At 48.3% G+C, this 23114-nt stretch overlaps 1 protein-coding gene and 1 long non-coding RNA gene across 3 annotated transcripts in view; both read left to right on the forward strand.

Moving 5' to 3' along the window:
* Window positions 1–20023, forward strand: part of LOC308581287 — a 196492-nt gene extending 176469 nt beyond the window's left edge. For both annotated transcript variants that reach the window (XR_014004930.1, XR_014004931.1), the window contains one exon: window positions 14517–20023. This is a non-coding gene — a long non-coding RNA (uncharacterized lncRNA). The remainder of the gene's footprint in view (window positions 1–14516) is intronic.
* Window positions 1366–20023, forward strand: LOC308580640 (uncharacterized protein). The gene is made up of 3 exons (XM_081182591.1): window positions 1366–1571; window positions 4028–4214; window positions 12382–20023. Exons 2-3 carry the CDS (start codon window positions 4115–4117, stop codon window positions 14046–14048), a joined length of 1767 nt encoding a protein of 588 aa, XP_081038717.1. The 5' UTR covers window positions 1366–1571; window positions 4028–4114; the 3' UTR covers window positions 14049–20023.
* Window positions 20024–23114: the final 3091 nt, after the last annotated feature.

Here is a 23114-nt window from a genome sequence, read left to right on the forward strand (position 1 = left end):
GTTGTTGTTACAGTGTTGACAGCCGGCTGCCTATAAAAGCAGGCCGGCTGAGATGTTTGCTGTTCAGTTCAGTTCCAGCTTACTATAAAGAACCACTTGGAGAAATCTCTGTGGCGTCTGCTATGTCCACACACAATTTAATACTAAGTGAGATTGGAGTAGAACCATGTTTGCATGAACATGAGAAGGCAAAATATGTTCTCCATTTAAATATTTATTAAAATAATTTATTCAGTTACCCAGAAGAGTTATTAGGCTTTTTTGCTATAAGCTACTTCATACATTATAAGAAGTGGGTCCTGAGACCCTTGATCCCCTTTCCTTAAAACACCATCTGAACAAAATTGGTGAAGCAGTAAAGAGTTTATTGAGGACTAAAGGTAAAGGGACCCCTAACCATAAGGTCCAGTTGCGGATGACTCTGGGGTTGCGGCGCTCATCTCACTTTACTGGCCGAGGGAGCCTGCGTACAGCTTCCGGGTCATGTGGCCAGCATGACTAAGCCGCTTCTGAACCAGCGCAGTGCACGGAAACGCCATTTACCTTCCCGCTGGAGCGGTATGTAATAAAAAAAATTAAGGTCTTATATATAATAAATGTTCATAAATGTACCAACCAAGCACATACATAGATATGTGGACCACATGTCTGGAGCAGCACAGGAAAAGCAACAATATTCAAATTTCTGTTGCAGACCGCCTTTTCTGTGATGTATGTATGATGTATGGAGGGGTGGTCTTGAGGGCAGGGAATTTAAAAGGGCTATATAAGGGCAGGCACACTTTTGTTCTGGGTCCTCCTCCGTTCTCCTGCGTGTGAGGGGAGCACCCTGTTGCAACAGTTCAATAAAGATCAGGCTTACTGGCTGCTTTGCTTCTCAATATTCTCTGGTTGGCCTCTGTTATTTTCTCCAACTGATGGAGAACCTGCAAAGGACTCTACAACGGCTCTTGTGTCCCCCATAAGGGAATATGGGCAGATTTTGTCTACAACAGGTACCTCTTTATCTACTTGCAGTTTGATGTGCTTTCCAACTACTAGGTTGGCAGGAGCAGAGATAGAGCAACGAGACTCACCCCTTCTCGGGGATTTGAACAGCCAACCTTCTGATCGGCAAGCCCTAGGCTCTGGGGTTTTACCCACAGCGCCACCAGCGTCCCTTATTGAGGACAATACGGCCTTGCAAAAGCGGGGGTCCAAAGCAGGCACAGTCCAGCGGGAGCAAAGAATGAGCTTTTATTCCCTATGCACACGTTCCCTCCCTCGTCTTCCCATTGGTTGGGTGCTGCAAGGCTTTCCTTCCCCCAATTATCAAATAACAGACAAGAGGCTGAACATGGGGAGAAACTTCTCCTTCCTCCTCTGAGTTGCTTCCACTTCCGGCTTCACCAGCAGAGATAATATTGGGGCTTGCAAAGGAAGGAGGGAGGAGAGGAGGCGGGAAGCGGGGCTGCATCCTGCGGAGGCGGAGGAGGGGGCTTCTTCCCAATCAAGCCTCCTAATTAAGCGCCCTCACGCCCTGCCTCCCACGCGGGGGCTCCCATTCCCGCCCCCGCTGCCTGGGATTTCGGGTGAGTGCAAAGCCAGTGGCGGGGAAGGAGGGAAGGGGCTTTGCGAGGGGGTCCAGGATGAGAAGCCCCGGGACGGGGAGAGGCGGGCCCTGCACAAGATCCGGGCGGGGAGAAGAGAAGGGAGGGAAGGGAGCTGTTTTCTTAAAGGGGGCCTTGAAGGGGGGGGGAGAAGCTTCCTCCTGCAGGGATCTGGTGCAAAGGGAGTTGCAGGGAACAGTGGCGTAGCGTGGGTTGTCAGCACCCGGGGCAAGGCAAGTAATTTGCGCCCCCTAACCCGTGGATTTGCGCCCCCTAACCCTAACCCCCAGATGCTGCGCCCGGTGCGGCCGGCCCCCCCTGCACCCCCCACGCTACGCCACTGGCAGGGAAGGAGACGGGCAAGGGGAGAGGGGTGGGCATTGCTGGCCAGGATCGCCTTAATAAAAGTATTAATTTTAATTTTAATATCTATACCCCAGCAGAAGGCCCCTCGGAGGAAGACCTTATCTTTAGGCAACAGGCGAAAGCCTTGCTCTTCTCCCAGGGGTTTGGCTCATTAAACAATCTATGGACTTCACAACTGAATAATGGGGGGGGGGTGTTTTTATTTCTTACTCTGTTATGCATCTCTGTGTTTTTCTCTTGTAAGCTGCCCTGTGATCTTTGGAGGAAGGGCAGTATAGAAATGTGAAGAATAGCTGTAAAAATAGGAAGCCCTCTTGCGTTCAAGGGGGGGGGGATGGGACAAAGTCATTGATCAGCATGCATAACAGGATGGGCTTAGAAGGGAATAATACTAATAAGAATAATTCATTACTTGCCCCCTGCCCATCTGACTGTGTTGCCTCAGCCACTCTGGGCGGCTTCCAACAAAAACACCCCAAAATTTAAAACATCGAAAACTTTCCTACATAGGGCTGCCAGCAGAAGACTTCCGTTTTGTAGAAATGGCCTTTGAATTCAAAGAAATGCCCTCTTTAAGGAGTCCTGTGGTGTAAACGTGTATGTTGTCCTCTAGGTCCAAACACATAGTAAGAGCAAGCAGTGCTCCAAAGTGCTTCTCTTGTGAACTTGCCATCTAAGTTGTTTACTCCTGACCAAAGCTCCTGTTTCCCAAAAGGAATGGAGGGGGGAGGTCTCCTCATCACTTTTTTTTTAAAATAAATATTTTTTATTAAGGTTTCAACAAATTTAACAAAACACACACACACAAAACACAACACAAAACATAATAAAACATAAAACATATATAAGTTCAATTCTTAATTTCTTGTAGCTTACTTTCCCGACTTCCTCTTACCTCCCCTTTCTGTATTCCAATTTCAAATTTATTTTCAGCAAATCCTTCCCTTATTTTTTAACTTACTTTTAATATTGCTTACTCTCCTTAATTTAACCATTATTGCTATTAACTCCTTCATTTCTAATCCAACATCATTTTAACACTCATTGATTTTGCTATATTTCGTTAAATAGTCCTTAAATTTTCTCCAATCTTCTTCCGCTGTTTCCCTTCCCTGGTCTCGGATTCTGCTCGTCATCTCAGCCAAACCCATATAGTCAATCACCTTCATCTGCCATTCTTCCACGGTGGGTAAATCTTGTGTCTTCCAGTACTTTGCGATGAGTATTCTTGCTGCTGTTGTAGCATACATAAAAAATGTTCTATCCTTCTTGGACACCAATTGGCCGACCATGCCCAGGAGAAAAGCCTCTGGTTTTTTAGTAAACGTGTACTTAAGTACCTTTTTAATTTCATTATAGATCTTTTCCCAGAAAGCCTTAATCCTTGGGCACGTCCACCAAAGGTGATAAAAAGTTCCTTCAATTTCTTTACATTTCCAACATTTATTGTCAGGCAAATGATAGATTTTTGCAAGCTTGACCTCATCACTTTTAAGCCACCCCACTCCCACCGCATGGAAGGCAGAGGACGTGTTCATTCACAAACCCAGTAAACCATGTGTGTATCTGAAGTGAACCAGGCGCTGCAGCTCCTTCCCCTCTCACTGGGCTGCAGAGGAAATGAATGGGTTTGAAGGCTCTTCCTGCCTCTCTCCCCTGAGCAACAAGAGCAAAGGGTGTTTGTAGGGCAGAACGACAGAGGAGGAGTCAGGGAGGACAGAGGGAGCAATGGGTGGATCCCCCGCCTCTCCCAGGGGGTCCTGATGCAAGCAAGGGGCTTCCTTCTTCTCCATGAAAGGGCCACCCATGTATTCAGAGCAGTCCTTTGCAGATGAACTCTTAAGTTCCATGGGATCTACTCTCAGGCCACTAATGTGCATACCGTGCCAGCCTTAGGAAGGGAGATGGGACAAGCAGGTGAAAGGAATTGCCAAAGGTGTTTGAAAATGGGTGGGGCTCTTGGGAAGGGGGTGCCCAATTGGGGCTTCTCCAGGGGCAGCAGAATGTCTTGGGCAGGAGAATCCCTGCAGGGGCTCTCAGACTCCCTTGGCTTCTTCTTCCCTCCCTCCCAGGAAGCTGCAACTTGCTCTAGATTCTGCGCTCCTCAGGAAGCTGAACCTGCAAACCTAGCTGAGACTGAACCTGCAAGCCTGGCCAGGATGGAAGGAGGAAGATGGACGGTTGACCTGGTCAGGCTGTCTCCTGCATCCCTCCCCACAACCTCTGAGCATTCCCTCCCAGGACCCTTGGAGAAATCTGGTGAGTTCCAAGGGAGAGGAGATGGGGAGAGGGATAGATGGATGGTGGAGGGAGAAAGAGGAAAAGATGGAGAAGAGACAAATGGAACGAAGTTCATGATATTAAGGAGGAGGGGGGTGAGGCCTTCTCCAAAGCAGCTCTTTGTTTCTTGAATCCCTTTCATAAAGTATAGTGGTACCTCGGGTTACATACGCTTCAGGTTACAGACTCCGCTAACCCAGAAATAGTACCTCGGGTTAAGAACTTTGCTTCAGGATGAGAACAAAAATCGTGCTCCTGTGGCGCAGCAGCAGCAGGAGACCCCATTAGCTAAAGTGGTGCTTCAGGTTAAGAACAGTTTCAGGTTAAGAACGGATCTCCGGAACAAATTAAGTACGTAACCAGAGGTATCCCTGTAGTGGGGGCAGATTTTCTTCCTCCAGGATTTTAAATCTTAGGAGTTACAGTGGTACCTTGGTTCTCAAACATAATCGGTTCCGGAGGTCTTCCAAAACCGAAGCATTCCAAAACCAAGGCGTGCTTTCCCATAGAAAGTAATGCAAAATGGATGAATCCGTTCCAGACTTTTAAAAACAACCCCTAAAACAGCAATTTAACATGAAATTTACTATCTAACAAGACCATTGATCCATAAAATGAAAACAATAATCAATGTTCTGTACCATAAAATAAATAAGACAGCATTGTAGATGATAAAAATTAAAATTAAAACAAAAAACAAGCCACAGTCAAAAATGAAAAGGCCACACAAACAAAAATGAAATAATGGTGTCAGAGCTGCTTCCAGATCCGAGCTCACAGAGGATCACGCTAGCCAGCATTCACTGTATAAAAGTCTTTATTGATTTACAGTTTCCATTTCCAAGCTGCAGCGCGCAACTCTACGTCTTATAAGCTAGACCGGCGAAGCTCCGTCTGAGTCTCCGCCCCCTGTACACCAACTTAATACCCTAGCCTTACTCCACCTTTTCCGCCTGACTGTTCTTCTCTGGGTCCCTCTCCCCCCCGTGGTCTCTTCCTTCCGGGACTCTTCTGACGCTGATTCCCCGGACCCTTCTGTCTCCTTGCGGCGGGCTTTAGGACCTGGCTCCCTTTCCGGGCTGCTTACTGTGCCGCCTTCCTGTGCATTTGAACTTGGCGCGCGCGCCCAACCTCCCACTTTCCGTTTGACTGTTTCTTCTCTCTCCGATGGAGGTGTGGCCACTCCTGACTCATGTCCTCCCCCCTGCGGCGAGCCGCCTGATCCCGATGCCTTGCGCCCTTCCTCCCCACTGCGCTCTGTTGGGGATGTTGGCCCCGATTTCCCACTGCTGCTCTCTGAACCCCCTTTTGTCCCTTCTTCCTGGGGTGTCCCCCTAAGCTCCCCCCTTGCTCTGGTCACTGGCGCTCCTTTCTGTGAATCTTCCGATTCACTGGAAAGACTCGGAGATCTCGGGTCGTCGTCATCGCTCATCTTTCCTTCGGACTCCTCCCCTTCACTCTCTGTTTCCTCCCTTGCCCTCGCCTCTGCTCCTGAACCCCTGACATCCATCCCCCCCTCGAAGCCCCCCCTTCCCCCCTCCCCTCCTTCAGGTGTGGGTGCTGGGTGCTCCATCGGCCTGGGGACGAATGCCGGATACAGTTCGCTTCCTGTGGCGGGCATCCAGCTGAAGACTTCCGGTTCTTCCTCCCTGCGTTCGTCGACGGCGGTCACCTCCTCTTCCATCTCTGTGCCGCCGTGCTCGAACCCAAGATCCTCCCCGAACACATCCACGTCCGTCTCTGCGTCGGTCGCTCCCGGGTCCGTCGCTCGAACTGGACCCTCCAGCCACTTCCTGCACCACTGCTCCTCTGGTCGATCATTCCACCAATACGAGGGTTCTGAGGCAGATCCCGAGGGTGACCCCTCCGGGGAATGCGTTTCCAGTGTCGGTTCCTCGTCCGAGTCGAACCCCAGGAACGTGCTGGCGGAAAGCGTGGGTGTGAAAAGCCAGTCGTCGAAAAACTCGGCGGGCATGGGCCTGTGCGGGAAGAGGGCATGAAACTCTTCTTTGAGCAGAGGTTCCTCCAAAGCGTAGCCTGGCACCCAGCTGTTGGCACTGGCTGGGGTGCCCTCTCTGGCGAGAAGGTATTCTACCCCCTCTTCCCCCCATCTAGAGTCCAAAATCTCTGTGACCTCGTTGAGGGGCTCCTCCTGTGATACTCCACCCTGCTCGGTCCCCCTCCGGAGCGGACTCGGTGCTGTTCCTGGCTCCTGAAATCTGAGGAGCCTTGTAGGGAGTGAGCACTGATCTGTGAAACACCGGATGCATCCTGGATCCCTCCGGAAGTGTCAGCCGGAAGGCCACCGGGTTGACCTGTGCCTCGACTAGGTAGGGCCCCAGTTGCTTATGCCCTAGCTTCTTCTTTGCCAACGATCTGGCCGGCACTGCGTGGGCTGCCAACCAGACCCAGTCTCCCACTTGGATCTCTTCGCCGACCCACCTGTGTTTGTCCGCTTGCACCTTGTATGCATGCTTAGCTAGCTCCAGCTGCCGCCTGAGCTGATCGTGGACCTCCTGCAACTCCGACGCGAACGCGTCTGCTGCCTGCGGCTCCCCCTCCCCCATTCTTTCCAGTCCCGGGAAGGTTCTGGGGTGCCTTCCATTGTTGGCGAAGAACGGCATCACCCCTGTGGACACGTGCTTCATGTTGTTGTAGGCGAACTCGGCGAGTGGCAGGTAATCCACCCACGTTGCAGGTTGTTGGTTTGCATAACATCTCAGGTGCTGCTGCATGATGGCATTGACTCGCTCCGCTTGGCCGTTGGTCTGCGGGTGTCTCGCCAACGCCAGGTTGATCTTGACGTTCAGGAAGCCCATCAGCTTCTGCCAGAAGTTCGAGATGAACTGGCGCCCCCGGTCGGACAGTATAGACCGCGGCAGACCGTGAACCTTGAACACGTGATCTATGAACAGTTTAGCGGTTTGTTCCGCCGTGGCCACCTTCGCACACGGAATGAAATGCGCCATCTTGGTGAACAAGTCCACCACCACGAGCACCGCTGTCTTGCCCCTCGAGCTGGGTAGATCCGTGACAAAGTCCAGGGCCACTCTCTCCCACGGTTCGAACGGGGTTTGCAGCGGTTCCAGCAGTCCGGCCGGCGGTCTGTGCACTGGTTTGACCCTCTGGCAGGTGTCGCACCTCGCCACGTAGTCCGCGACTTCCCCTCGCATTCTGGGCCACCAGAAGTCTCTAGCGACTAATTCCATCGTCTTCTCCGTGCCAAAGTGCCCGGCAGTGGGCGCGTCGTGCAGCTGCTGCAGCACCTTGGCGCGAAGGTCGTCTCCCGGTACGTAGATGGCCCCCTTACGGATGAGCAATCCATCGCGCACCTGGAACTCGTCGGTCGCCACCGTGCCCCTGTGCACCTCTGCCATCTTAGCTTGCGCAAAGGAGTCATCCTGCAACGCTCGCCGTACCGCATCCAGGTCCACTGTTGCCGAAGCGCACGCCCACACTGTCGGTGTGAAGATGTGCATGGCCGCCGCTGGCGTCGCCTCCTCCAGGTACTGCGGTTTACAGGATAGGGCATCCGCCATGACGTTGGTGTCTCCCGGGACATACTCTATGCGGAAGTCGAAGTTCGCAAAGAACTCAGCCCAACGTATCTGCCTCTGGTTCAGGAACTGCGCCGTGCGCCAGTGCTCTAGATTCTTGTGGTCCGTGCAGACCTGCACCGTGTGTTTGGCGCCGATCAGGAAGTGCCTCCACGCCTTGAATGCTGCATGAATGGCAAGCAACTCCCTGTCGCAGATGGTGTAGTTCTGTTAAGATTTGCTGAGCTTCTTGGAGTAAAACGCTCCTGGCCTCCAAGCCCCCTGCGGGTCTTGCTGCAACAAGACTGCTCCCACGGCTCTGTCTGAAGCGTCCGTCTCCACCCTCATCGGCCTGCTGGGGTTGACATGCAGCAGCCGCTCTTCCGACGCGAAGAGACGCTTGAGTGCCTGAAAGGACTGCTCCGCCTGTTCCGTCCAGATGAACTTCTTCTTCTTGGAGCTGAGCGTGTCTGTGATGGCCGCCGTTTGCATAGCAAACCCCCTGATAAACTTGCGATAGAAGTTCGCAAAGCTGACAAACCGCTGGACCTCCTTCCAGTTGCGCGGGCTTTTCCAATCCAACACCGCGCGAACCTTGGCGCTGTCCATGGCGAGCCCCTTGTCTGACAACTTGTAGCCCAGGAAATCCACCTCCGTCACGTCGAACTGGCACTTTTCCAGCTTGGCGTACAGCCTATGCTGCTGTAGCCTGCTCAGCACTTCCTTGACATCTCTGTCGTGATCCTGCTGCGATTCAGAAAATATCAGGATGTCATCCAAGAAGCAGACACACGTCTTGTAGAGGAGCCCCGCTAACACGTGATGCATGAAAGCTTGAAAACAGTGGGAGCCATTTTGTAGTCCAAAAGGCATAACTCTGTATTCGTAGGTGCCTAGGGGCGTGAACATGGCTGTCTTCCACTCATCTCCTTCCCACATGCGAATGAGGTTGTACGCCCCTCGCAGGTCCAACTTGGTGAACACGCGGCCCTTGCGTACCGTTGCGAGGAGGTCGTCGATCCTGGGCATGGGGAAGTCCGATGGCTTGGTCATGCTGTTCAAGGTCTGATAGTCCACCACGAGCCTTTTTGGGGGCGTGTCCTTCTTAACAAAGAATACAGGACTGCCCCCCACTGCCTTGGACTCACGGATGAAGCCGCGCTCCAAATTATGATCTATGAACTCTTTGAGTTCCTGTAGTTCGTCCTCAGACATGGAATACAGCTTCCCTTTTGGTAGCGCTGCCCCTGGCAGTAGGTCAATTTTGCAGTCATATGGTCTGTGGGGGGGTAGCCTGTCCGCCTCCTTCTCGCAGAAAACCTCCAAAAATCCTGCGTATTTGTGGGGGATTGCTTGCAGCGTCCCCAGCTGCAGCTGTGCCTCCTCCTCCTCTCCCTCCTGCCGGGGCAGAATGCAGTGTTCAGCGCAATATGATGAGCCGAAGACCAGCTGCCGCTGGTACCAAGCCAACGTCGGACTGTGTCTGTCCAGCCAACTCATGCCCAAGACAATAGGCGTGTCCGACAGTCTGGTGACATTAAAACTGATGACTTCCCTGTGATTTCCAAGTCGCATCACCATTGGTGGCGTTTGCTTCACCACCTGCCCCCCTAGCAGCTCCCTGCCATCCACTGTGACGACCTGCAGGGGCAGCGTGGCAGGCAGCAGCTGTATAGCGTGTTTATCGACAAAGTCCTGCCCTATAAAATCCGCATTGCTTCCTGAGTCAACGGTGATTGGCACGTCCAGAGTGAGGCCATTGGGTAGCTGAAGCGATGCAGTGAGCTGCACTACTGGTTTGGGCGGGAGGGGGTCTGTGGGCTGCAAAATCTCTGGGGACTGCTTCACTGACTCATCTGGCTGGGCCCCAGTGCCTCTGTCTCCAGCCAGACTCCGTCATTTCCCTGCTGTGAGTCTCCGTGCTGAGTAGCTGCAGTCACCGTTGCAGAGGCTGCATTGAGCTTGTGGATCCTCTGGGGACACTCTTTCACCATGTGTTGAGGACTTTCGCAGATGTAACATTTCCTGTTCCCTCTAGGAGGCTTCGCTTTGACTGCTCCTGGCGCTAGGGCTCTGGTTGCTGACTGAGCCCTGGCACCGCCAACCTCCATAGGTTCCGCTCCCGCTCCTGGCGGAGGCGTGGATTGCGCACGCGCTGCTTCTCTGGGAACGAAGGAGAACCCTCTCGCTGGTTCGCGCCCTCCACGCCCTTCGTCCCTGCTCCATGGACGTTCCTCCAGCCGCACCCCAACCGTCAGCGCCCTCTGAACGACCTGCGTGGTCCGGGGTCTCTCCCCCCTTGCAATTTCGTCTTTAACCGCTCCGCTCAAGCCTTCCCAAAACAGGTCTCTGACTGGAGCCGAATCTCTGTCCCATTCCAGGGCACTGACCAGTGCAAAAAAGTGGGCATGATACTGCCTTACACTGGCCCTCCCCTGCTTCAGTCCGTGCACCTCTTTCCGGGCAAGATCCACGTCTATGCTTGATAAAAAGCACGCATCCATCGCTTTAAGGAAGGCATCCGCACTTTGGAGCGCCGGATCCTTATCTCTCCACAAATTGCGCAGCCATGCTTTAGCATCTCCATGCAAATGGGACATGATAAACCCCACCTTCTCTTGCTCATCTCTAAAGTCCTTGTCCAGCAGTTGCAGCGCACACTGTACATCTGCTCGGAAGTTGGGGTACTGTTGTAAATTCCCATCGAAGTGAGATACTAGACCGCCTGCTCTTCTCCCCAACCCAATTCCCTCCGGTTTGGGTGTCAGTTGCCCTTGCTTCGTAAGCATTTCCAACCTGACCTGGAGATCCTGGTAAGTGGCGGCTGCTTCTCCCTCTCTCTTCCTGGATGCGAGTACCTCGGCATTCAGTTGCCTCACTGCTTCTTGCAGATCCGCTATCTGCTGTTCAGCAGTCATCATGTCTGCCGTTCGTGAGCTCGTGAGTAGGCACCAGTCTTCACCCCTTTCTGCTAGGTTTTAGGTGCCAAGATTTTTGGAGACGGAGCTTACTGTCAGAGCTGCTTCCAGATCCGAGCTCACAGAGGATCACGCTAGCCAGCATTCACTGTATAAAAGTCTTTATTGATTTACAGTTTCCATTTCCAAGCTGCAGCGCGCAACTCTACGTCTTATAAGCTAGACCGGCGAAGCTCCGTCTGAGTCTCCGCCCCCTGTACACCAACTTAATACCCTAGCCTTACTCCACCTTTTCCGCCTGACTGTTCTTCTCTGGGTCCCTCTGCCCCCCGTGGTCTCTTCCTTCCGGGACTCTTCTGACGCTGACCCCCCGGACCCTTCTGTCTCCTTGCGGCGGGCTTTAGGACCTGGCTCCCTTTCCGGGCTGCTTACTGTGCTGCCTTCCTGTGCATTTGAACTTGGCGCGCGCGCCCAACCTCCCACTTTCCGTTTGACCGTTTCTTCTCTCTCCGATGGAGGTGTGGCCACTCCTGACTCATGTCCTCCCCCCTGCGGCGAGCCGCCTGATCCCGATGCCTTGCGCCCTTCCTCCCCACTGCGCTCTGTTGGGGATGTTGGCCCTGATTTCCCACTGCTGCTCTCTGAACCCCCTTTTGTCCCTTCTTCCTGGGGTGTCCCCCTAAGCTCCCCCCTTGCTCTGGTCACTGGCGCTCCTTTCTGTGAATCTTCCGATTCACTGGAAAGACTCGGAGATCTCGGGTCGTCGTCATCGCTCATCTTTCCTTCGGACTCCTCCCCTTCACTCTCTGTTTCCTCCCTTGCCCTCGTCTCTGCTCCTGAACCCCTGACAAATGGGAAAAAACTAAAGCACCAAATGTCACCTCAGAACACTGCAACCAGTAACGGCTTTAATATTGATAAGGTGGGGGGCTTAAATTTGCTGCTCAAGTATGCAAGTGGGATGAAAAAAGCCTTAATTACGATTGGGGGGGGGGGACTTAAATTTGCTGTGCAGCAATCGGGAAGGATAAAATTTAAGCAATCAGCAGCAAAAAAACTCTTATACACAAATCCTGCTTGCTGGTTTCCCACAGGCATCTAGCAGGCCACTGTGAGAAGAGGATGCTGGACTAGGTGGGCCTTTGCCCAATCGAGCAGGCTCTTCTTATGTTCTGATACAGGCATCCCCTAACTTGGCTCTCCAGATGTTTTGGGACTACAACTCCCAACGTCCCTAGCTAACAGGACCAGTGGTCAGGGATGATGGGTTTTGTAGTACCAAAACATCTGGAGGGCCAAGTTTGGAGATGCCTGTTCTAATATACTGCAATATTTTTACAGTTACATGTGGCATAGTAACACTAAAGTTTTACTTCTTAGTCATAGGAGAGACTGCTACTCAAGCCTGTGATCGTTTCCTACCTGGGAAAAGAGAAATACCGAGATGTGTCTAAGAAGCCAATTCCACCTCAGATTATAAAATAATGCAGTTTATTAAGTGTGAATGGAGTGATCATGTGTTTTTCTTGCCATTATCTCACCTGCATTCCTAAAAGTTTGGAACATAGAGAGGACAGTGGAGAAAGGAGACAGTGGAGAAAGGATACTGGGACTGACATGTGTTCAGTTCCTTTCTTGTTTTCCCTGAAATTCTTAACAGGATTCTCTTCCCCCTCCCCCACTCCCAAACAGGTGAGGAAGATGATGGCCAGAATTCTATGGAGCCATCTTTGAATTCATTGAGAAGAACAAAGAAACAGTTTCAATGCATGGAATGTGGGGTGTGCTTTAGTCACAGTGGAAAACTGAGGACACATCAACAAATTCACATAGAGGAGAAACCATTTAAATGTAAGGACTATCAAAAGAGCTTCAGTCGAAATGGGCAACTTAGAAAACATCAACGAACTCACACGGGGGAGAAACCATTTGAATGTATTGAATGTGGAAAAAGCTTCAGTGAAAGTGGAAACCTTAGAAAACATCAACGAACTCACACGGGGGAGAAACCATTTGAATGTATTGAATGTGGAAAAAGCTTCAGTAAAAGTGGACACCTTAGAATACACCAACGAATTCACACGGGGGAGAAACCATTTAAATGTATTGAATGTGGAAGGAGCTTCAGTGAAAGTGGAACACTTAGAAGACACCAACGAACTCACACGGGGGAGAAACCATTTGAATGTATTGAATGTGGAAAGTGCTTCAGTCGATATGGAACACTTAGAAGACACCAACGAACTCACACGGGGGAGAAACCATTTGAATGTATTGAATGTGGAAAGTGCTTCAGTCGATATGGAACACTTAAAATACACCAACGAACTCACACGGGGGAGAAACCATTTAAATGTATTGAATGTGGAAAGGGCTTCAGTGAAAGTGGACACCTTAGAATACACCAACGAACTCACACGGGGGAGAAACCATTTAAATGTACTGAATGTGGAAGGAGCTTCAGTGAAAGTGGAACACTTAGAATACACCAACGAACTCACACGGGGGAGAAACCATTTAAATGTATTGAATGTGGAATGAGCTTCAGTGAAAGTGGAAACCTTAGAAAACATCAACGAACTCACACGGGGGAGAAACCATTTCAATGTATTGAATGTGGAAAAAGCTTCAGTAAAAGTGGACACCTTAGAATACACCAACGAACTCACACGGGGGAGAAACCATTTAAATGTATTGAATGTGGAAGGAGCTTCAGTGAAAGTGGAACACTTAGAAGACACCAACGAACTCACACGGGGGAGAAACCATTTAAATGTATTGAATGTGGAAAGTGCTTCAGTCGATATGGAACACTTAGAAGACACCAACGAACTCACACGGGGGAGAAACCATTTGAATGTATTGAATGTGGAAAGTGCTTCAGTCGATATGGAACACTTAAAATACACCAACGAACTCACACGGGGGAGAAACCATTTAAATGTATTGAATGTGGAAAGGGCTTCAGTGAAAGTGGACACCTTAGAATACACCAACGAACTCACACGGGGGAGAAACCATTTAAATGTATTGAATGTGGAAGGAGCTTCAGTGAAAGTGGAACACTTAGAATACATCAACAAACTCACACGGGGGAGAAACCATTTAAATGTATTGAATGTGGAAATAGCTTCAGTAGAAGCGAACACCTTAGAATACACCAACGAACTCACACGGGGGAGAAACCATTTAAATGTATTGAATGTGGAAAGTGCTTCAGTGATAGTGGAAACTTTAGAAAACATCAACGAACTCACACAGGGGAGAAACCATTTGAATGTATTAAATGTGGAAAGAGCTTCAGTCGATATGCATGCCTTAGAAGACACCAACAAACTCACACGGGAGAAACCATTTAAATGTACAGAATTTGGAAAAAGCTTGGTTCGATATAGACACCTTATAAGACACCAACGAACACACGGGGAAGAAACCATTTTAATGTATGGCATGTGGAAGGAGCTTCAGCAAAAGTAGAGCACTTAGAAATCACCAACAAACTCATACGGGGGAGAAACCTTTGGAGCGTATTGAATGTGGGAAGAGCTTCAACAGAGAGGATAAACTTACATTACATTGGCGAAGTCCCACAGGGGAAAAGCTTAAGTCAATATGGAACCTTAGGAAACATCCGCTAACTCACATGGGGAAAACCAGATTTATGAAATGTGGAAAAAGCTTCAGAGGGAATGGAGACCTTAATATTCAGAAGATAATTCACACAGGCGGGAAACTATATAAATGTATGAAAAATTGGCAGTGTTTTCAATAATAATAATTTTTATTTGTACCACGCCCATCTGGCTGGATTTCCCCAGCCACTCTAGGTGGCTTCCAACAAAATATTGAAATACAATAGTCCTTCAGATATTAAAAGCTTCCCTAAACAGGGCAGCCTTCAGATGCATTTTAAAGTCTGGTGGCTGTTTTTTCCTTTGACATCTGGGGGGAAAGGAATTCCACAGGGAGGGCACCACTTCTGAGAAGGCCCTCTGCCTGGTTCCCTGTAACTTCACTTCTCACAGTGAGGGACCTGCCAGAAGGCTCTTGGTGCTGGACCTCCGTGTCCAGGCAGAACGTTGGGGGTGGAGACTCTCCTTCAGGTATACTGGATCGAGGCTGTTTAGCGCTTTAAAGGTCAGCACCAACGCTTTGATTTGTGCTCAGAAATGCAATGGGAGCCTATGTTGGTCTTTCAATAGCAGTGTTATGTGGTCCCGGCGGCCACTCCCAGTCACCAGTCTAGCTGCCACATTCTGGATTAATTGCAGTTTCTGGATCACCTTCAACGGTAGCCCCACGTAGAGCGTATTGTAGTAGTCCAAGTGGCAGATAACTGGAGCCTGCACTACTCTGGCAAGACAGTCTGCGGGCAGATAAGGTCTCAGCCTGCGTACCAGATGAAGCTGGTAAACAGAATTGACCTGCGCTTCCATTGACAGCTGCAAGTCCCAAATGACTCCCAGTCTGTGCACCTGGTCCTTTAGGGGCACAGTTACCCCATTCAGGACCAGGGAGTCCTCCACACCTGCCTGCCTCCCGTCTCTCAAAAACAGGACATCTGCCTTGTCGGGATTCAACTTTAATATGTAAGCCGCCATCCATCCTCCAACCGCCTCCAGGAACTCACACAGGACCTTCACCATCTTCACTGGTTCTGATTTGAAAGAGAGGTAGAGCTGGGTATCCACATACTGATGAACATCCAGCCCAAACCCCCTGATCTCTCCCAGCGGCTTCATGTAGATGTTGAAAAGCATGGGGAGAGGACGGAACCCTGAGGCACTCCACAAGTGAGAGCTCAGGGGTCTGAACACTCATTCCCCAACACCACTTTCTGAACACGGCCCAGGAGGAAGGAGCAGAACCACTGTATAACAGTTCCTCCAGCTCCCAGCCCCTAGCCCCTCTAGATGGTCCAGTAGGTTGTTATGGCCGATGGTGTCAAAAGCCTCTGAATGATCCAGCAGAACTAGGAAACAGCTCTTACCTTTGTCCCTAGCCCGCCGGAAATCATCGTGTCCAGGTCAGTTTCAGTCCCATGATGAGGCCTGAATCCCAACTGGAAGGGATCCAAATGGTCCACATCTTCCAGGCTTCCCTGGAGTTGTTCAGTAACCACCCACTCAATCACCTTGCCAAAGAATGGAAGATTTGAGACTGGGCGATAGTTGGCCGTATTGGTTGGGTCTAAAGAAATTTTTTTTAACCCAGAAATATTACCTCGGGTTAAGAACTTTGCTTCAGGATGAGAACAGAAATCGTACAGCGGCAGCAGGAGGCCCGATTAGCTAAAGCAGTGCTTCAGGTTACGAACAGATCTCCAGAACGAATCAAGTTCTTAACCAGAGGTACCACTGTAACTGCCTCTTTCAGTGTGTCTGGGAAGGCTCCCTCACAGAGAGAAGCATTCACCACCCCATGGAGCCCATCGCCCAGCCCTTCCCGGCTAGCTTTTATGAGCCAGGATGGGCAAGGATCAAGGAGACAGGTGGTTGGTTTCGCTCGTCCAAGCAGCCTGTCCACATCCTCGGATGTAACAGATTGGAATTGATCCCATGCATCTTTACTAGACAGGACTCTAGCACTCGCCAACCCCCGCCCTGCTCCCACGGGGGAGTCTACCTCTCTGAATCTGAGTGACTTTATCTGCAAAAAAACTTTGCAAAATCATTGCAGGAGATCATGTGGCCTGTACCAGGCTCCATTGGAGAGATGGTTCCATTAAATTGCTAACCACCTGAAAGAGTCTCCTGCTGCTGTTTTCTGCAGATGCAATATAGGGGGTGAAGAAGCTTTTCTTCACCTTCGCTATCGCTATTTGGTAGGCTTGATGTTGAGCTCTAACCCGTGTCCAGTCAGATTTAGAATGAGGTTTCTGCCACTGGCGCTCTAGCCGTCTTGTTACCCTCAGATCCATGGAAAACCATGGGGCTGTCCGGGCTCCATGCAATCGGAGTGGGCTCTTCATTGCCAGACAGTCAATAGCCCTGGTTAACTCCACATTCCAACGGGCCACCAGGGAATCAGCTGAAAGGCCATCAGCATGGGATAAAACATCCCCTGCCACTCTCTGGAAACCATTTGGATCCATTAAGTTGCAGGGGCTTTCCACCCAAATCGGTCCCACGTCCCTGCAGAGGGGAAGGGTTGTGGAGAAGTCCAGTTGCATCGGGAAGTGATCTGACCATGACACTTCTTTACATTCGCTTTTACTTAGTGTCAGATCACCAACATCCATAGAGGTGAACACCAGGTCTAAGGCATGTCCGCGGCTATGAGTTGGGCCAAACTTACTCAGGGACAGCCCCATGGAGGCCATGCTTTCCACATCCAATCAGCCCCTTGTAAGGTTGTGTCGGCGTGAATGTTATAATTCCCCAGGACAATCAAACTAGGTGTCTCCAGGAGAACATCTGCCACAACCTGAAGCAGTTCAGGCAGGGAATTCTTGGTGCGGGGGAGATCGGTACACCAAAAGGAATCCTGTACTGCCCCTATTGTCCAACTTCAAGAACATGCACTCAGAGAACTGGGTCTTCCCAATAGGACGCCTGGTGCAAATTAATGACTTCCTACAAATCACTGCAAACCACCCCCCCCTCCCTGCCCACATGACTTGAGTTGCTGTGCGTAAGAGAAACCTGGTGGACAAGCAGCGGCAAGGACAGGTCCATTACTGCATACAAAAATATTCTTTTGTTTCTTTTGGGATGTCTGTTGTTAATAGGCCCAAAAAAACATTTCTGGTTTATTGGGGAAAGTATGTCGTAACATTTTATTTAATTCTTCATTAATGGTACCCCAAATTTATTTAAGGGCACGTCCACCACATATGGGAGAAATTCCCTTCTTTAAGTTTGCACCTCCAACACTTTCCACTGGTGTTTTGGTACATTTTAGCCAATTTCGAGGGTTTAAGATACCATCTGTACATCATTTTTTTTTAAAAAAAATATTTTATTGTATAACATGCTGTAAATCTTATGTCTCTTTTCCATAAGTTTTCCCATTATTCTAAATCAATTGTATGACCGAAATCTTGTGCCCATTTGACCATGACATCTTTAACCCCTTTGTCTTTTAAGTGCCAATTTAATAATAGTTTATACATTTTGGATAAATACAATTTGGATAAAATTTTATCATCATTTATAATCAATTCTTTGTCTATTTCAAATAATTTTGTATCAAATCCATTTACTTTTTTGTCTTCCTCAAAAATTGCATTTAATTGAGTGTATTGAAACCAGCCTATTCCTGTATGTCTTATTGTTTTATTTTTTTCCCATCTGTAATCTATTACACTGGTCAACAACAAATTTGTTGTCTGTATTTTTTCAGTTGATTTAGGACGAATCTGATGCGCTGAATCCAAAAATCACATTGGTTTTGCTGAACCAGGTCAAGTTTTTGAGCTATGGCCACATGTCATTTTTTTACGTTTTTGTTCACATGTACGCTTGTGTGGAGCATTTTAGAAGAAGTTGGTGGGGGTAAAATGCCATGTCAAATAATTGTTTTGATTGGAAATGATTATTTTAATGACAAGAAGTATTCAGGTCCGATAGTTCTGGGTGATTATGTCGAAAAGGGATCAGTTTGAAGTCATAAAACCTTGAAATCTTGGTGCAGCAAAGCATAAAGTTGAGGGATCAAAACTAAGTTAATCCTGGTCTTCAATCAGCACGTCGTCCTGTAGCTCATTGTCATGAAATTCCAGTGCCTATCTTTGGAGAACTTCCTGACATTAGTGACAAAGATGCCTCCAGTGTTGAAGGACATGAAGAAGAAGTGGTTCTTGAAGATGATGCTCCACATCCATTTTCCCAAAAGGAGTTGAATGATCTAGTTCACAACCTCAGCTTGTCAAAGGACTCTGCCGAACTGTTGGCATCCAGATTGAAGGGAAAAAACCTCCTCTCTGACAGTGCTCGCATCAGCTTCTTCCGCAACAGGCATCAAGAGTGCCTCCGTTTTTTTTCTCGGAAGAGAAGGACTTGGTGTACTGTGCAGATATTGCACAGCTTCTGCTCAAGCTTGGAGTGCCACAGTACAAACCCAAAGATTGGAGACTGTTCATTGACAGCAGCAAGTGATCACTGAAATTTGTTCTGCTACACAACAGCAACCAGTTTGCCTCTATACCCCTGGCTCACTCGAGTACACTGAAGGAGAACTATGAAGCGGTGAAGTATGTGCTGTAGAAAATTGGTTATGATCAGCATAAGTGGTTTATTTGTGTTGACCTGAAGATGGTTAACTTTTTGTTGGGACAACAGTCTGGCTTCACCAAGTACCCATGTTTTCTGTGCATGTGGGATAGTAGGGACCGTGCTCAGCATTACACGAAGAAGGACTGGCCTGTGCGGGAGGAATTGGTGCCTTGCAAAGAAAGGAATGTCATCAATGACCCTCTGGTGGACAGAGACAGAATACACTTCCCACCGCTGCACATCAAGCTCAGCTTAATCAAGCAGTTCACCAAGGCTCTGGACAAGGATGGTGACTGCTTCACTTACTTGTGCCAGGCTTTTCCAGGATTGACCATGGAGAAGTTGAAAGTTGGCATCTTTGACGGTACTCAGATCCATCAGCTCATCAGAGATCCAGAGTTCGGAAACTCAATGAACGAAGTGGAACTGGAAGCGTGGAAGGCATTTGTTCTGGCAGTGAAGAACTTTCTTGGCAACAATAAGGCCAGAAACTATGCAGAACTTGTCAACAACATGCTGACTGCTTTCAGGAACCTGGGCTGCAACATGAGCATCAAGATGCACTACCTATTTTCACATATGGACCGGTTTCCTGAGAACCTGGGTTCAATGAGTGACGAGCAGGGGGAGAGATTCCATCAGGACATGAAAGAGATGGAAACCAGGTATCAGGGTTGCTGGGACGCAGTCATGATGGCTGAATACTTTGCTCTGTTAGTAATTTTAAGTCCTGTTTCTATTTCTAACTTTACTTTTTCTTGTATATCTAATTATTTTACCAGGAGTTTTGTTTTTTCTTTATTAATTTTGAATCGTGATAATTGTCCAAACGCCTTTCTTTTTCCTTTCCTTCCCATTTATTATAATTATTTTTATTGATTTTCTTTCTCACAACAAATATCCATCACCATCACTAAATCTTCCTATATCTCATCATAGTCTTTCAATTTTAACTTTCCTTCTTGTTCTGTTAGTAATTCTCTGTATGTTGGCCATATTCCTTTCATTGTTGACATGTTAAGTGATAGTGCTTCAATGGGTGATAGCCACCATGGAGTTTGGGGTTCCAATTATTCTTTGTATTTTCCCCATACCTTTATTAAAAACTTATTATAGTATTGTTGAGTCCTTTGTGTACTTTCCCCCCCCCCATTCCACAAATATGCATGCCAACCAAATATGCTGTCATGTCCTTCCAGTTCTATTGCCTCTTCTTTCTCCAATTTAATCCAATCCCAAATCCGAGTATGACAAGCTAATTCATAGTAAATTTTGAGATCTGGAAGGGAAAAGCCTCCCCTTTCTTTTAAGTCTGAGTTTTGTATTTTATTCTTGGCCTTGTTTTTTCCAATCTTACTACAATCCTACTAGCAGCCTTTTTCAACCTGTGGGCCCCCAGATGTTGCTGAACTACAACTCCCTTCACCCCTAGCTAGCAAGGCCAGAGCTCAAGGATGATGGGAGTTGTAGTCCAACAACATCTGGGGACTCACAGGTTGAGAACCGCTGCTCTAGAGGGTTTTCTGTTGTAAATATTAGATTGTCTGAAAAGGCTCTGACCTTATAGGCCCTTTGTCCAACTTTAATTCCTTCTATTTTAGGGTCTTCTCTGGTTGCTTTCAGAATCACTTCCGGAAGTGTGATAAAGAGGAGAGGAGAAAGAGGGCAGCCCTGTCTTGTTCCCTTAGAGATATTAAAAGCTTCTGATGTTTCACCATTTATAATTAGTCTGACCTTTTGGGAATTATAAATCGCTTTTATACCACTACATATTTTCTCACCCAAACTCATCATTTCCAAAGTTTTTTGCATGAATGCCCCTGAAGCATTATCCAATGCTTTCTCCGCACCCACCAAGATCAGGGCTGCCTTTTTATCTGGTCTCATTTCTAGGTATTCTGTTGTATCTACTACCAACCTTACGTTGCTGTAAATTTGTCTTCTGCGTAGGAAGCCTGACTGATCTTTCTTTATTAATCTTGCCAGGATCTTTTTCAATTTATTGGCTAATTTTTTTGCAAATAATTTATAATCTGAATTTAGAAATGAGATTGGTCTATAATTTTTAATTTACTCTAAATTGTATCCATATTTCAGTATCAATGTAATTAGGGCCTCTTGCCATGATTCTGGCACTTGTCCTCCTTCTAAAATTTTGTTCATTATTTTTTCTAACATCGGTAATATGGTCTCTTCCAATTTTTTGTAATTCTTTATAGAAATACCATCTGGACCAGGGACTTTACCATTCTTAGAAGTCACAATTCCTTCTTTTATTTCATTTATATTAATAGGGGCATTTAAGCATTTCTATACTTTCTCTTATTTTTGCCAGTCTATTGTTTATTTTTAAAAAATCCTATTTTTTCTTCAGGTTCTTCCAGCTCACTTCCATTTCTGTTGTTGTTTTGCAGCAGATTTAGTTAATGTGAAAGCACAAAACAACCACAAAGAATCTTGAGGGAGGTTACACATTTATTCCAGTTCAGTCTTTGGTTATTGACATTTCTATCCCACAACCCTATCCACCTAGCAGACTGCCTTTCTCCCCTGCCCCTACAAGCCCATCAGTAACATTTTCTGCAGAGACACTGGGGATTGTTCCATGACAGTTGTCACTTGCTGACAATGCAGAAGGAGGCCACCTTAGTGCACCCAGGAGATACCAGATGTTGGTTGTTGTTACGTCTATACAAAGTGCATAGCCTTTGACCCTCCATGAAGACAGAAATGGGGGGGAGACAAGAGCTGGAATAGCTGACCAGAAGGAAAGGTAACCTGGGAACTTCATGTTGATCGACTACCTCAGCTCCCTGACCCCAAGAAAAGACCAGTCCAGGGAAGCAGGTGAGCATTGCAGCTACACCCCACATTATGTTCTCCAGTACCTATTCCTTCAGACAGGCCTATTTTCATTCAGTTCTTAGTGTGTCCATGGGTGGGTGTGTTTTACGTTTCCTTTCCCCCCTTCCTTGCACTCCTAACAAAAACTAACCTCCACGCGAATGCTTTCAGCCCCAGAAGAGGAGCTCCCTTGGTGTCAAGGGATTGGGGGGGGGGTCCAAGGGAGCATCTGGAGCCCTGCCATTCCTTCTCTCCCTGACCCCTTCCCCTCCTCTCTCTGCCATCCCAGGGCCAATCTTGACTCCCCAGCAGGAGACGGGATCTGTATGTGATGGTGAGATGTCCTGGCTGGTTGAAGGACCACTTCCTGTTTCCTGGAGCTCCATCCTTCTTTCTCATGCAAGGTGGAGTCATGAAGCAGGTGGAGACTGAGCACACCTAAGGGTGACCCCGGGGGGTGGGGTTCTGCTTAACCTTTCCCGGTCTGCTCCTTTTCTGGATCAAAATCCCCAGCTAATCTGTCTAGCTCCTGCTGCTGCTGCCGCCTGTCACTGTTCCTGTGTCTCTGGAGTGTTTCTTTGAGGAGAATACAGGACACTGCAAAAGACATTGTGTGTATTGAGAGTGCAATAAGGTAGACAGAGGCTGAGCCTTCCCTGTAATGCAAACAGGGAGACTTCTGTCCAGGAGATTTCTGTATAAAAAATTCTTTGCTGAGGTGGAAGTGGGGACTATGAGGTTCTCATCCTGGCCACCAGGGGTATTGTGTATATAGTTTTCACTCGGGTCCACATCAGTCAATTTAGGCGGGAAACCCTAGGTGGTGGTTGTTACAGTGTTGACAGCCGGCTGCCTATAAAAGCAGGCCGGCTGAGATGTTTGCTGTTCAGTTCAGTTCCAGCTTACTATAAAGAACCACTTGGAGAAATCTCTGTGGCGTCTGCTATGTCCACACACAATTTAATACTAAGTGAGATTGGAGTAGAACCATGTTTGCATGAACATGAGAAGGCAAAATATGTTCTCCATTTAAATATTTATTAAAATAATTTATTCAGTTACCCAGAAGAGTTATTAGGCTTTTTTGCTATAAGCTACTTCATACATTATAAGAAGTGGGTCCTGAGACCCTTGATCCCCTTTCCTTAAAACACCATCTGAACAAAATTGGTGAAGCAGTAAAGAGTTTATTGAGGACTAAAGGTAAAGGGACCCCTAACCATAAGGTCCAGTTGCGGATGACTCTGGGGTTGCGGCGCTCATCTCACTTTACTGGCCGAGGGAGCCTGCGTACAGCTTCCGGGTCATGTGGCCAGCATGACTAAGCCGCTTCTGAACCAGCGCAGTGCACGGAAACGCCATTTA

The sequence above is a fragment of the Podarcis bocagei genome (genome assembly GCF_964188305.1).
Source record: "Podarcis bocagei genome assembly, chromosome: 2".
Classification (NCBI taxonomy): domain Eukaryota; kingdom Metazoa; phylum Chordata; class Lepidosauria; order Squamata; family Lacertidae; genus Podarcis; species Podarcis bocagei.